The 14799-nt window shown below is 43.5% G+C and overlaps 1 protein-coding gene across 4 annotated transcripts in view; it reads left to right on the forward strand.

The window, feature by feature from the left end:
* LOC117353586 (NFX1-type zinc finger-containing protein 1-like) overlaps positions 1 to 14799 on the forward strand; it is a 299791-nt gene that overhangs the window by 66730 nt on the left and 218262 nt on the right. For 3 of the 4 annotated variants that reach the window (XM_033929706.1, XM_033929705.1, XM_033929707.1), the window contains one exon: positions 2902 to 3060. The exons of the other annotated variant lie outside the window; for it this stretch is intronic. In XM_033929706.1, coding sequence (XP_033785597.1) covers positions 2902 to 3060 — 159 coding nt within the window. The remainder of the gene's footprint in view (positions 1 to 2901; positions 3061 to 14799) is intronic. 4 annotated transcript variants of the gene reach the window in all.

The following is a 14799-nucleotide window of genomic DNA, read 5'->3' on the forward strand; positions in this document are numbered from 1 at the left end:
TAGGGATGTGAAAACTCCCCTCAGATGTAGAAGCATTAGTTGAAATAAAGCAGGCATTCTCCTCCGAATTCAGGAAGGAACTTTGTAGAGATCACTATGACTATGTAGAAGGGCAGATTGTCTGCACATCGTTGGCGCGATTCCTTTGTGATCGGGAAAATAGTAATCCTTTGCTAGTGGAAAATAGTAATCAGCTAGTTGGAGCAGTTACCCTCCCCTTTCTGGGAGTTAATGAAAGGCTCTGAACAGAGCCATTTGTGGAGTAGACCATTGATACTAATTGAAATAAAGCAGGCATTCACATCTTAGCTCATGAAGGGAACTTTGAGAGAGCAATTTGACTATGTAGAGGGGCAATTTGTCTTCACGCCACCCGGGAATTGGTGAAAGGGGCAGAATAGTGGTTTGGAATGGTTGATCACTTCCAATCGATTCTTGTGGCTGAAAACTTCTCCTTTCAACTCCTATCTTTCTTATTGTCACTCGTTGATGTACATCAGGGGTGTCAAAGTCCCTCCTCGAGGGCCGCAATCCAGTCAGGTTTTCAGGATTTCCCCAATGAATATGCATGAGATCTATTAGCATACAGTGAAAGCAGTGCATGCAAATAGATCTCATGCATATTCATTGGGGAAATACTGAAAACCCGACTGGATTGCATCCCTCGAGGAGGGACTTTGACACCCTTGATCTACATTGTCTGAACTCAATTAACAGTGGCTGAAACTTTTCCCTATCATTTCTCCTGACATATCCATCTTCTAAACGTCTGTTCTAATTGGAGGATGCTCTATTGGAAGGAAGGAAGCACACTTCTAAACTGCCATTTGCTGAGAATAAGTCAGAGATCGATTTTTGTCCAATCACAAGGCTTCCTGAGATAATTATGTTGTCCTCGGGGAAGTCTATCCACTGCAGTTGGAAGTTTAAAGTAACTGTTATTATTATTATTTAATTCAAATAAAATTCATGTCCACTAAATCCAGTCCGACATCTAAATAAAACATAAAATCCGATTCTGTGTATGAGACAAATCTTCTTATTCTATTCCACAACTCATAGGACAGCTAATTCAATGCATTGGTATTTCTTGCTGTTCTAAAAATTCTTTCAGTTTTTCCAGCTCCTCAAATTGAAAACTTTTACCTTTGTATGTAACTCGCATGAACCCAGGGTAATAAAGGCCATATCTTGCTCCCAGCTCCTGTAATTTTGTTCTCATTGTTAAAAATTGTCTCTGTCTGTTTGCAGTTTCCCTTGCGAAGTCCTGAACAAAAAGGATCTTTGAATCTTTATACATTAAATTTCTATTTTCCTTTGCAATTTTTATAAAATTTCCAAAACATGTTGGAAACGCAGCACACGGAAAATCAATGGTCTAAGACCAGACTGCACATTAGACCTTTTGCCTGGCACTCTGTGTGCCCTTTCAATCTCAAGTGGCATTTTAAATTTAATGGGGAACATCTTTGGTATGTTTTCTTCCAGAAAGGCTACCGCATCTTTCCTTCAATCCCCTCAGCCAAACCTAATATTCTTAAATTATTTCTCCTTGACCTATCCTCCATATTCACCATCCTTTTTTCTAGGTTGTTATGATCATTATTACATTGTACTGTACCTGTTTCATTTCAAGTTTTTCAATTCTTGTAACTAACTGTCCCACTTTGCTGCTTACCACTTCCATCTTCTGTGATAAGTTTGCCAATTCCTCTTTCATTTCAGCCAGCTGATCAGTATTTACTTTAACCATTGCCTTAATACTTCTTATATCCTCTATCAGTTCAGTCATATCAAGGGCATCCAAAGGTAGCATAGCCTTAGAAGGTGTAGATGGCTCTGCCTTCTGTCTTTTAGCTTTTCCTCCAGACACTTCAACCTTGTTTTGTTTGACAGATGTCATATTTAAGTAGATTTAGGTAGAACAGCTGCTCAGGGAACAATTCAAAACGCTTTAAAAAATGTTCAAAGGATGTCTAGGAGCAGGAGCTCAGCTGTGTCTCCAAGTTCTGGAATCAATTTTACAGATTTGTTTAAATTTTTTGCATTAGACCATTTTTAACGTGCAAATTGAGTGTACACATATGCAATCAATTTTGTGAGCACTAACATTAAGGTGCCCAAATAACTGAATGTGGGCTAATAAATGCACATCCCTAGCAAAAAGCCATCTAGAATAAAGTTCTTCAATAAGGGTGTACTGTACAGCTAGTGCTTCAGTAAAATATTATTTACTCCATCTAGGACTGCAGTAGCTATGCATTAATACAGAAAGCCCCAGCTGAAAAGTGTTTGTTTACTAATCACTTTTTCTTGGCTGATTTGCAGAATTCCTGAGGATGATAATCAGCTTGCGGTGGTCAGAGTTTTTTTTTTAATCCATTGGCATCCTTGGGCAGATATTTAATGCCAGACCTTGTGTGTTTAATGTACAGCACTGCATGTGTCTGGTAGCACTATAGAAATAATAAATAGTAATAGTAGTATTGAATATCTGGGCTCATGAGCCGACCTGGAAGTTATGCAGGTATTAGCTGGTATCCAGTGACCGTCACCTACATAGCCAAGCAGTCAAAGGTAGGATTGCCTTACTATCTGCCCATTTAGCTACACAGGCATTACCATTGAATATATACAGTGCTTGTATTACCTCTGACTCCTTCTTGACTTCACACACTGCCTGTGCAGGGGTCGGAGCTGATTAAATTAATCAGCACTGCCTGATTAAGTGGCTAGCTTGCTCAGCATGTGTTAAGCAGGCAGGAGCTTTTCCTACCCACTTAACCCACGCTGAATAGCGACTCCTCTGATTTTTGAGAACATTTACACAATTTAATACCATTCAAAAGATTTGTTTCTTGAAATCTAATTGCAATGTATTATTTCTCCAAAATCTATTAGATAGAGACCATTCCAACATGTGTGGGCAAAAGGATATGTTATGTGGCAGAAAAGGAGGTCGGCATTCATCTCAAGATAGAAGAAGCCTTTCAGTCTTTCAGGACCAATCTAGACACTTTGATGCGTTAACACAACATCAAATAAGCTCCAGGAGAAATGGTAATGAACGTTTGATACCAGACTCCATCAAGAATACCAGAAGGGGCATAAATAATAATAATAATAACAGTTTATATACTGCAGAACCGTGAAGTTCTATGCGGTTTACAATGATTAGAAATGTTACAGATTGAGTGAATAAACAAGTACAGACTTATTGATTGATAGTTCTTGCAAACGTTTGTTGAGGATTAAGATTGATTAGGTTGGTTTCCTAAGTATTTCAGGAACAGATGTGTTTTTAGGCGTTTCCTGAATTCTCCATAGGTAGTAGGCACGAGTAATTGTTCAAGGTCTTTACCCCATAATGCTGCTTGATGTGCGAGAAGATGTTGGTGATGACTTAAATTTACAGCCTCTAACTGGTGGAGAAACAAAGTTCGGGTGTGAGCTTTGCTTGTGTCTGTTGGTTGTGAAAGAGAAAAGGTGAAGGTAAATGGAAGAGACATGTATTTAGATTGACATTCAAAAGTACTACAGAGGGGTAGCAGTGGGGACAACTACATAAGTTCCTTTTTTTAATAAAATAAAAAAATCCCTGGGTTTGAATGGATAATTTTGAACATACAAATAATTATACAGCAGAATTATTCATTTGGAAAGGGGGAGGGATTTGGGATATTTGGGGGCAGTGTCACTTTGATGTATAACTTGTATCTTAAACATATAGAAAGATGTCCCAGTAGGTTGAAATGTCTAATTCAGTGGTGCCATTAAGTGGATAGCATTGCTGGACGTAGGTACAATTTCATAAACGTCTAGATTAGCTTCATGGTTACAGCAGTCAACTGAGAGCTGGGGAGTCCATTCAAATCCCATTGCAGCTCCGTTTGACCTTGAGCAAATCGCTTAAACTTCCATTACCTCAGGTACAAACCTAGAATGTGAGCCTTCTAGGGGTAAAAATATCTACTGAACCTGATTGTACACTGCATAGATAGTTTTCGGGTTTTGCAGTCATTTAAATTATGCATTTGCGTTCACTGCACAACAATATTGATGTTGTGTCCTGTATTGAACTTATGGATCGTGTGTCATGTAGCATTTTGGAGGAAAACTCTTCATTGAAAGGTACTGCAGCACAGTTCCTAGGTGCAACAGAGCAGAAGATAGCATGGAATTGAGGAGGATTTAATCCACTTTATGGAGGCAATTTTATAAGTGTGTTGTTATGCGCCATTCTGTAAAGGCAAGCGTAACTAGTTTGGCTTGTAAGTGCTAGGGGGCATGGTAATGTTTATGCAGAGCATGGGCAGGGCATCTGTAAACTATACATGCCCTTGCAACTGTAATGTACCAACAATTACACCAAGTCTGTGGCAGGGGTAACTGATGGTGCATTAACATTTTTGGTACAACAGTGGTTGTTTGTGCAAGTACAGTCCATTCTCATTATTCACAGTACTAGGGTTCCTGAAAATGCTTGTGAATCATTAAATCATGAATATCAAAACGTTGAGTGTATGGGAAAATAGAGGTTAGTTTCCAGCAGTACACATTGTGCTTCAAAATTGCGGAAAGTGAGCAGTGGTAGAGAATGACACGGTGGCTGTTACCTGTGGCTAGCCGCAGGTAACCTGCCCAAAAGGAGAGACAGTGGGCAGGGAATTTTAGTCTCTAAAGCAGGCTTCCCTTTCAGGGGCAGATGCTCTTTGGCAAGAGTCTGGATGACCTGATGGCCAGTGTTATGGACCATTGCCCTAAGGCCCTGCTGGATAGCAGACCCTGGATGGCTCGGTGTTCAGATTGTGGAAGTTTTCAAGGCTCTCGATGATTTTGCCCTTATGTGAGAGGCCAAGCAATGCAGAGGTCCTTTCAGGGATGATCTTGCTTTTTGAACTTGCTGCACTTCTTCGAGGGAGTAAACAGGCAGATAGACAAGGGTGACCCGGTCAACATTGTATATCTGGATTTTCAGAAGGCATTCGACAAGGTTCCGCATGAACGACTACCTCGGAAAATTGCGAGCCATGGAATAGAGGGTGAAATACTCACGTGGATTAAAAACTGGTTGGCGGATAGGAAACAGAGAGTGGGGGTAAATGGACAATACTCTGACTGAAAGAACGTCACCAGCGTGGTGCCGCAGGGCTCGGTGCTTGGACATATTCATAAACGATCTGGAAATTGGTACGACGAGTGAGGTGATTAAATTTGCAGACGATACGATATGAAGTTATTCAGAGTAGTGAAGATGCAGGGGGATTGTGAAGATCTGCAACGCGACATAACCACGCTTGAGAAATGGGCAGCGACATGGCAAATGAGGTTCAACGTGGATGCAAGGTGATGCATGTTGGTAACAAAAATCTCTCACATGAATACAAGATATCCAAGGTGGTACTTGGAAAGACCCCCCCCAGGAAAGAGACTTGGGAGTACTAGTGAATACTAGTCGATAAGTCAGTGAAGCTGTCTGCACAATGTACGGTGGCAGCAAAAAGGGCGAACAGAATGCTAGGCATGATTAAGAAGGGGATCACAAACAGATCAGAGACGGTTATTATGCCGCTGTACCAGGTCATAGTACACCCTCACCTGGAATACTGTGTCCAGCACTGGTCCACGTACAGAAAGACACAGTACTACTCGAAAGGGTCCAGAGAAGAGCGACTAAAATGGTTAAGGGGCTGGAGGAGTTGTCATACAATGAGAGATTAGAGAAACTAGGCCTCTTCTCCCTTGAAAAGAGATTGAGAGGGGACATGATCGAGACATTCAAGATAATGACGGGAATAGACTTAGTAGATAAGGACAGGTTGTTCACACTCCAAGGTGGGGAGAACGAGAGGGCACTCTCTCTAAAGTTAAAAGGGGATAGATTCTGTACAAACGTAAGGAAGTTCTTCTACACCCAGAGTGTGGTGGAGAACTGGAACGCTCTTCCAGAGTCTGTTATAGGGGAAACGCTCTCCAGGGATTCAAGACAAGGCTAAACAAGTTTCTGCTGAACCAAAATGTACGCAGTTGAGACTGGTCTCGGTTAGGGCACTGGTCTTTGACCTGGGGGAAGTCGCATGAGCGGACTGTTGGGTGCGATGAACCACTGGTCTGACCCAGCTGCGGCAATTCTTATGTTCTAAGAGGCATGTCTCTTTACATTTTCTCCTGTGAGATACTTACAACTGATGCCAGTCTTTATGGGGGGGAGGGTCAATGCAATGGACACGTACTTCAGGGTTATTGGTCACTGGCTCAGCAGATGTGATCCATAAATTGCCTAGAACTCTGAGCCATTTGGCTAATGCTGCAGGCCCTGGAGAAGTCTTGTTGGACAATGTGACAGTGGTGGCCTAGGTCAATAGATAAAGATGCACCAGAAGCGCCCTATTATGTCTAGAAACTCAACTCCTCTTTTGGTTGGCAGAAGCTCATCTGCAGGCTTGCTCGGCCACACACGTAGCAGGAGTGAAAAATGTGAAGGTCAACTTCTCAGTTGGCAGACTCTTGAGACGCTTTCCCTTCAAATGTTCAACACCATTGTTCGGCAGTGGGGTAATCCACAGATGGATCTGATGGCCTCAGCAGTAAACACAAAGATTGCTTGCTTTTACAGCTGAAGGTACAAGTCAGACTTCACCTCCGTATTCCTCAATGGACTCTAGCGTCCCAATGGAACCAGGATCGGGATCCTGTCTCGCTACTCATTGTCGTGACTCCTTTGTTGAACAGTCTCTCCGTTGGTGGATGCTCTCTTCCAATCTTTCCAGAGGTTTTCTGTTTCATGCTCCCCCTCTGCAGAATGTCCTCATTACGGACCCGTCGGCCTATGCTTGGGGGGGGGGGGCTCATCTGGACGGTCTTCACACTCAGGGTCTTTGGTCCAGTGCCAACCGCCTTTGTCACATCAATCTGCTGGAGCTTCGAGCAATTTTCCTCGCCCTGAAAGCTTTTTGTCACCTGCTTCGCGACCGAGTGGTGCTGGTCCGCATGGACAACCAGGTTGCCATGTATTATATCAACAAACAAGGGGGCACGGGGTCCCTGTCCCTGTGCCAGGAGGCGATGTGGCTCTGGGATTGGGCCATCCGCTGCAACATATTCCTTCGAGCGGTCTACATTCAGGGCCAGCACAATTGTCTGGCGGACAAGTTGAGTCGTCTTTTGCAGCCTCACAAGTGGTCCAACCATTCCTTGACCCTGCGTCGGGTGTTTGCTCATTGGGGGACTCCAGTCGTCGATCTGTTCGCGTCCCACCCTCAATCACAAGTTGCCTTGCTTCTGCTCCAGGGTATACACCCCTCTCAGTCTCGAGGCGGATGCTTTTCTGCTGGATTGGACGAACCTGTTTCTGTATGCGTTCCCTCCATTCCCTCTGATTCTGCAGACTCTCATCAGGCTCAAGTCCACGCGTGCCACCATGATCCTGATAGCTCCTCAGTGGCCCCAGCAGTCGTGGTTCTCCCTTCTGTTACAACTCAGTTCCAGGGAGCCTCTTCTTCTGCCTGTTTTTCCTTCTCTGCTTACGCAGAGTTGGGGTTCTCTACTTCATCCCAATCTCCAGTCTCTGCATTTAATGGCTTGGTTCCTCAAATTTAATGCCTTCGTTCCAGTTCTCCCAGCCTGTGCTGGACGTCCTGGAGGTGTCTCGGAAGGAGTCCACTCGCCAATGTTACCATCAGAAGTGGACCTGCTTTTATTGCTGGTGTGCTACTCGGCAGCAGGAGCCGCTATCTGCCTCCTTATCTGCTGTCCTGGATTATCTGTTATACTTGACTGGCTCTGGACTCAAGTCCTCTTCGGTTCGAGTTCACCTTAGTGCCATTGCTGCTTTTCATCAGCCGATTGACGGGAAGCCTATCTCTGTTCATCCTGTAGTTTCCCGCTTCATGAAAGAACTTTTCCACGTTCATCCGCCCCTTAAACCTCCTCCTGTGGTTTGGGATCTTAACAGGGTCCTTGCTCAATTGATGAAACTCCCATTCGTACCGCTTGCACGGGCTCACTTGAAGTTTCTTACTTGGAAGGTTGTGTTTCTTATTGCTCTCACTTCTGCCTGTTGGGTCAGTGAGCTTCAAGCCTTGGTGGCGGACCCATCTTTCACTGTTGTCATGATAAGGTGGTTCTCCGTACCCATCCTAAGTTCTTGCCTAAGGATTTTTCTGAGTTTCACATCAACCAATCCATTGTTCTTTCTGTGTTTTTTCCGAAGCCCCATTCTTACCCTGGAGAAGTGGCTCTGCATTTTCTTGCTTGAAAGCGTGCGCTGGCCTTCTACTTGAAGCGCACCGCTCCTCATTGTTCTGCTCCCCAGCTGTTCCTCTCTTTCGATCCTAATCGCTTGGGTCGCTCTGTTTCTAAGTGGACCATTTCTAACTGGTTGGCCGCTTGTATCTCTTTCTGGTACGCTCAGGCTGGTCTCTCCCTGCCGGGTCAAGTCACATGCCACAAGGTCTGTTGCTTTCCTCCGCTCAACTCCGCTTGTGGAAATCTGTAAGGCTGCCACTTGGTCCTCGGTTCATACGTTTACCTCACACTACTGTCTGGATGCTCTCTCCATTTTGGCCAGTCCGTTGTGCAAAATCTGTTCTCCTAAATTGCCAACTCTCCCTCCATCCCTTTCTGGTTAGCTTAGAGGTCTCCCACATGTTGAGAATATGCTGCCTGCTTGTCCTGGGATAAAGCACAGTTACTTACCGTAACAGGTATTATCCAGGGACAGCAGGCAGATATTCTCGCAACCCACCCACCTCCCCGTGGTTGGCTTCTTTGCTAGCTATCTGAACTGAGGCCAAGCTGTGGAGACGCATGCCCTAGGTCAGGCGGGAGGGGCACGTGCGCAAGCTCGAAGGTCTTCAAGCAAGTCTGCTTGCGAAAACGTACGCTAGGAGGCTCCGTCGGTGACGTCACCCACATGTTGAGAATATCTGCCTGCCGTCCCTGGATAACACCTGTTACGGTAAGTAACTGTGCTTTTCCATTGTGGGCAATGGGACCAAAACCATAAAAATTCCTGCTGATTTTGCATGTCCAGTGGACTTCCATTGAGGTCTGCATGAGATCTTTCCACTTCAATGGAATTCCCCAAGTATGAATGTCTTTTCTGTGTGTATGTAATTCTGAATGCTGGTGACTGATGAAACATATCTTTTTTTTTTTCTTTCTGTGTGTGTGCTTGCTGACAACTATCATGTTATACTTCATCGATCTGTCTTTAATAATGTGCATCCACCTTCATCTAATTATTCCTTAGCTCTGTGCTTTCTATCTCTCTAATTAACACTGTATCAGGAAAAGCTCTCTTTCCTGTATGCATACACTCCGCTCTCTGAGATATTTGGCTAAGGTTTTTTTGCCTGCACGTAAAGAAAAGTACCTTCTCTCTGCAGCATACTTCTTACTTTATACATTAAAATATAAACCGATTCGAACATAAACCAAGGTAACTGTTTTCTCACCAAAAAGGGGTGGGGGGTGGGGGATGAAATGGTTGACTCGAATATAAACCGAGATTAGAAATTTGGGTGATCATAGTGTGGCCTCAATGTCCTGCCAGCTGAAGACAAACCTGCCCTGCTTTTGGCTCCTGTATAGCATAAGCAGTCCGGTCTCCAATACTGGGCTCCTAGTTACGTGGAAGCAGATTCCGATAAAGCCGAACTACTGAATGAATACTTCTGCTCAGTCTTCACCTGTGAGGCACCGGGACACGGTCCGCAGTTGAAGGCAACACAAAGCACAGAAGACCCATTTCAGAATTTTGAGTTCACACCAGGTGAAGTTTACAGTGAACTGGCAAGACTCAAGGTGAACAAAGCCATGGGACCAGACAATTTGCACCCAAGAGTGCTCAGAGAATTGAGCGATGTCCTGGCGAAACCGTTGGCTGAGCTATTCAATCTCTCCCTAAGTAAGGGGAAAGTTCCCCTGGACTGGAAATTAGCTAATGTCGTTCCTCTGCATAAAAAGGGTTGCAGGACAGAGGCTGCGAATTATAGACTGGTGAGTCTCACATCAATAGTGTGCAAACTCATGGAAACACTAATTAAAAGCAAATTGGACACGATCTTGAATGAAGGGAATCTTCGGGATCCCAGTCAGCATGGATTCACCAAGGGTAGGTCCTGCCAATCCAATCTCATCAGCTTCTTTGACTGGGTAACAAGAAAGTTGGACTTGGGAGAGTCTTTGGACGTCGTGTACCTGGACTTCAGTAAAGCTTTTGACAGTGCCCACACTGCAGGCTGCTAAGCAAGATGGAATCGATGGGGTTAGGAGAGACACTAACTGCATGGGTCAATGATTGGCTGAGTGGCAGACTTCAGAGGGTGGTGGTTAATGGTACCCTCTCTAAAACATCAGAGGTGACCAGTGGAGTGCCGCAGGGCTCGGTCCTGGGTCCACTCCTTTTCAACATATTCATAGGGGATCTGACTCAAGGGCTTCAAGGTAAAATAACACTATTCACCGATGACGCCAAACTATGTAATATAGTAAGTGAATGCAGTTTACAGAATTATATGGCGCAGGACCTGCTTACATTGGAAAGTTGGTCCTCAACCTGGCAGCTAGGCTTCAATGCTAAGAAATGTAAGGTCATGCACCTCCGAAGCGGAAATCCATGCAGGACGTACTTCTTGAACGGAGAAACTTTAACTAGGACTTCAGCAGAACGAGATTTAGGAGTAATCATCAGTGCAGACATGAAAACTGCCAATCAAGTGGAGAAGGCTTCATCTAAGGCAAGGCAGATATTGGGTTGTATCAATAGAAGTTTCGTCAGCCGAAAGCCTGAAGTCATAATGCCGTTGTACAGGGCCATGGTGAGACCTCATCTGGAGTACTGTGTGCAATTCTGGAGGCCACATTACAGTAAAGATGTGCGCAGAATTGAATCGGTTCAACGGACGGCCACCAGGATGATCTCGGGGCTCAAGGGTCTCTCATACGAAAAGAGACTGAACAAATTGCAGCTCTACACTCTTGAGGAACGTAGGGAGAGGGGAGACATGATCGAAACATTTAAGTACCTCACAGGACGTGTCGAAGTGGAAGATGATATTTTCTTTCTCAAGGGACCCTCGGCCACAAGAGGGCACCCGCTCAAACTCAGGGGCGGAAAATTTCATGGCGACACCAGAAAGTATTTCTTCACAGAGAGAGTGGTTGATCATTGGAACAAGCTTCCAGTGCAGGTGATCGAGGCAGACAGCGTGCCAGACTTTAAGAATAAATGGGATACCCATGTGGGATCCCTACGAGGGTCAAGATAAGGAAATTGGGTCATTAGGGCATAGACAGGGGGTGGGTAAGCAGAGTGGACAGACTTGATGGGCTGTAGCCCTTTGCCGTCATCTTCTATGTTTCTATTGGGGTTGGAAGGAAGAAGAGTACTGGTATGGAAAGGGGCAAGTATAAGAGACCAAGGGTTTGGGGAAGATATAAAAGGTGGAGAGGGAACATCAGTGACTGAGTACCTGTGAATGTGATCTCATCCAAATCATATAATTACACACCCTTGAAAATGTCTCTTATCACCAAAAGAATCATGAGAACAAGAACTGCACCAAAATCTCATGTTTCTCTCAGCCCAAATACTATTCATAAACCATGAATTGTGTGCAAACAGCTTCCTTCCAAAAACAAATATACATACACAGATAGGACAATTAAACTCCATCTCACAATCAGAAGTTTAAAAATAAACTTAACACCACCTTACTTGGAAAAAAAATAATAGGAAATGTGGTAATGTTTCCAGTAATTTCTTATATTAAAAAGAGGCTATGATTATTTATTTTTAAGCAAAACATTAAGTGGTTAATTTTATAACTGCATGTTTATGCAACTAATATGTGTATATTATTCCCTGTTCTAGTACCAACACATCTTTTAAAGTGTGGGTGTACTTTAACTTTGAACACCACCCCTGCAAATTTATGCAAGCTGCTACTTTCTTCCATAAACCCAACCCTCCCTTGATGAAATGTGCTACTTTTCTCTATAAACTCCTCTTCCCCGATGACTGGCGCTACTGTTTTTGTCCCACCCAACTGGTATTAGGCTTTTATCCTCCCCACCCGATCATCAGTGGCGCTGCTGTCCTGAGCGCCCGATGCCCAGTATTACTGGGCTGGGTGGGGGAGGACGGTAGCGTCGGTCATTGGGGAAAAGGGGGTTTGTGGAGAAAAGTAGCAGTTTTTTCATCAAGGGAGGGTTGGGTTGGTGGAAGATGGCAGTGGAGAACATACTCTGGGCATCGGGTGGATGGGACATCAGTGCCACTAATGATCAGGTGGGGAGGACAAAAGCAACAGTCATCACTTGGGGACTCAAATATAAATTGAGACCCCAATTTTTGGGCCATTTTTTTGGCCCAAAATCTCAGTTTATATTCAAGTATACAGTATCTCTCGCAAGCTTCTCAGCTTATACTCTCTCTCCCTCCTCCTCTATCTTGAGGGTCAGATATGCCTTTTCCTTCATTCTTTAATTATATAAGCACATGTTGGTTATACATTGCTATATATATTTCTGGGGTGCAATATTTTCTTTGCCAGTATGTGTGCACATGCTTCTCCCTGAGGTTGCAGCCTTTGCCTGCCCTTAGGTAGAAGTATGTTTTCAGTAAGAATCCTGAGACCTTTTCCTGCTTTCTGCCATGTATTATATTCTCTTTCACATTTCTCTTTGTGGTACAGAATACTGTGAATTAGGGACAGCCATTAGAAAGCTTTTGGAGTGCTAGAGAAAATCGTTGCTTTTATTATACTTTGGCATTAATAAGATTTTGCTTGCTTGTGTACTTCTCTTTTTAATTGAAGATCCGATTTATCTTTGTGTATTCTGCCACATTACGGATTTTTGTGCATGGTGTTTGGAAAACCTTCACTGCATTTTCAGAAGCAGAAACGTACATTAACACGCATTTGGAGCAAGTAAAACAACCTACCTGAATGTTCTTTCTGGCAACAGAATGGACGTTTTCATTTCAGTTTGCTTCTCCCTTGTGGAGCGCAGACAGGAGATGAGAGGATAATGAGCGGTTTGTATCCTTAGGATTGTTCCTTGTGTACTAGGGTTGGTCCGTGACAAGTGTTTATTGATATTTTTGTTTTGTGGTGCTGTTTCATGGCTGAAGATTGGCCTTACCTTTTTGGGGTTCTGGAGTATGTGGTGCTAGAGGGTTGGTATCTTAGGGCACTCAGAGCCTTGTATACCTCTCCATTGGCCCGATTGTTGGTTAACAATATCTGTAGGGAGTCTTTCCCGATAGAGCGAGGTACTTAACAGGGATGTCCGTTGTCCCCGCTTTTATTTCTTATTTACTTGGAACCGTTTTTATGCACGGTGAAATGAGACCCTGATGTTTTGGGATTAACCAGATCTGATTCTACCATAAACGTTATGACCTTCGCAGATGACTTGCTTTTTGTATTAATAGAGCCATAGTCTTCCATGTCACATCTATTGCACGCCTTGGATGAATTCTGAAAAGAATAGGTCCCAATTACTGCCCCACACTCTCTCTCTGTCATTAGCAAGACAGATGCATCTGGGGACAATATCTTAGAGACAACAAACTATCTCCCAAACATGTCCAGTTTATAGTCAGCTCTGCAACCCTTTTATATCATTTTACATGAATCAGTGTTGTCAGCATATGACGTAAATACAAACCATATATGGACACAGATCACATGAAACTGTAAAGAAATAACAAGCATCTTACTATCTAAAGGCCAAAGTTTAAAGGTGCTTTGGTCAGCAGAGCCTTTTTCTTATCTAAAGCTTCTTGCAAATACGATTATGAAAACAATTGAATTCACTTCACAACAAGATAAGAACACACATCTTCTCAAACATAAAATGGCCTTGTAGTATTTCAGAGAAGGAAAAACAAACAGGGTCTGGTTTTCTTACAGCTTCAAACACAGCCTAAGGAAAACTACAAGGTACATGATACGTGTCCCTTCAAATTCCATTTGTACTCTGGGTTTACTCTGAATAGGCAGAAATCTATTGTGCTAGCAATACCAGCTATATTACAGGATTCTTGGGTGGATGAGTTTCCATTCTCATGGGCTGCAGCATTGATTAAATATCTAGGGGTCATCTTGCCCAGAGATTTGGCACTCCTGTATGCATGTAATTTTGATGCTCTCCTGGGTAATACAATAAATACATTGCCCATTTGGGCATCATTTCCATTGTCCATTTCAGGTAGGGTGGCACTCTATAACATGGTCCTTTTTCCCTATTGGCTATCCCTATTCCAGGTATTACCATTCTTGCTTTCTAGACAACAAGAGTTGAAACTGATAGCAGGGATACAGCCGTTCTTTTGGGGTGGAAGGATCTTGCCTACTGAGGGAGAGAGGGGGCCAAATGCGCCACATTAATGATTGGTTCAGAGGTACTTCATACTTTTCAGCTACATACTTGGAAACCTCACTATTACAGCCTACCCATTTTAGTTACATGTAACCATTCCAAGTCTTTACAAAATACTCTCTACGTATCCCATTTTTACCCCTGCATGTAGAACTTGGCGTTGGGTGTGCACGGTCCTTAAAATTTCTTCTAGCACAACTCCCTATTTGTCAATTCAGGGAAATGGGAACTTTCTCCCGGGTATGCAATGTCAAGTTATTAGATCTTGGAATGCCAAGGGTTTACAATTTCTTTTCCAATTATTTGATGATGAAGATGTTCTATATGTTTGTACAGCTGCAAGATATTTATTCTCTACCTAGTAGCTCTGATGTGTTTCATTATTATCAGATTAGACATTATATA

This window comes from Geotrypetes seraphini, chromosome 2 (assembly GCF_902459505.1).
Source record: "Geotrypetes seraphini chromosome 2, aGeoSer1.1, whole genome shotgun sequence".
NCBI lineage: Eukaryota > Metazoa > Chordata > Amphibia > Gymnophiona > Dermophiidae > Geotrypetes > Geotrypetes seraphini.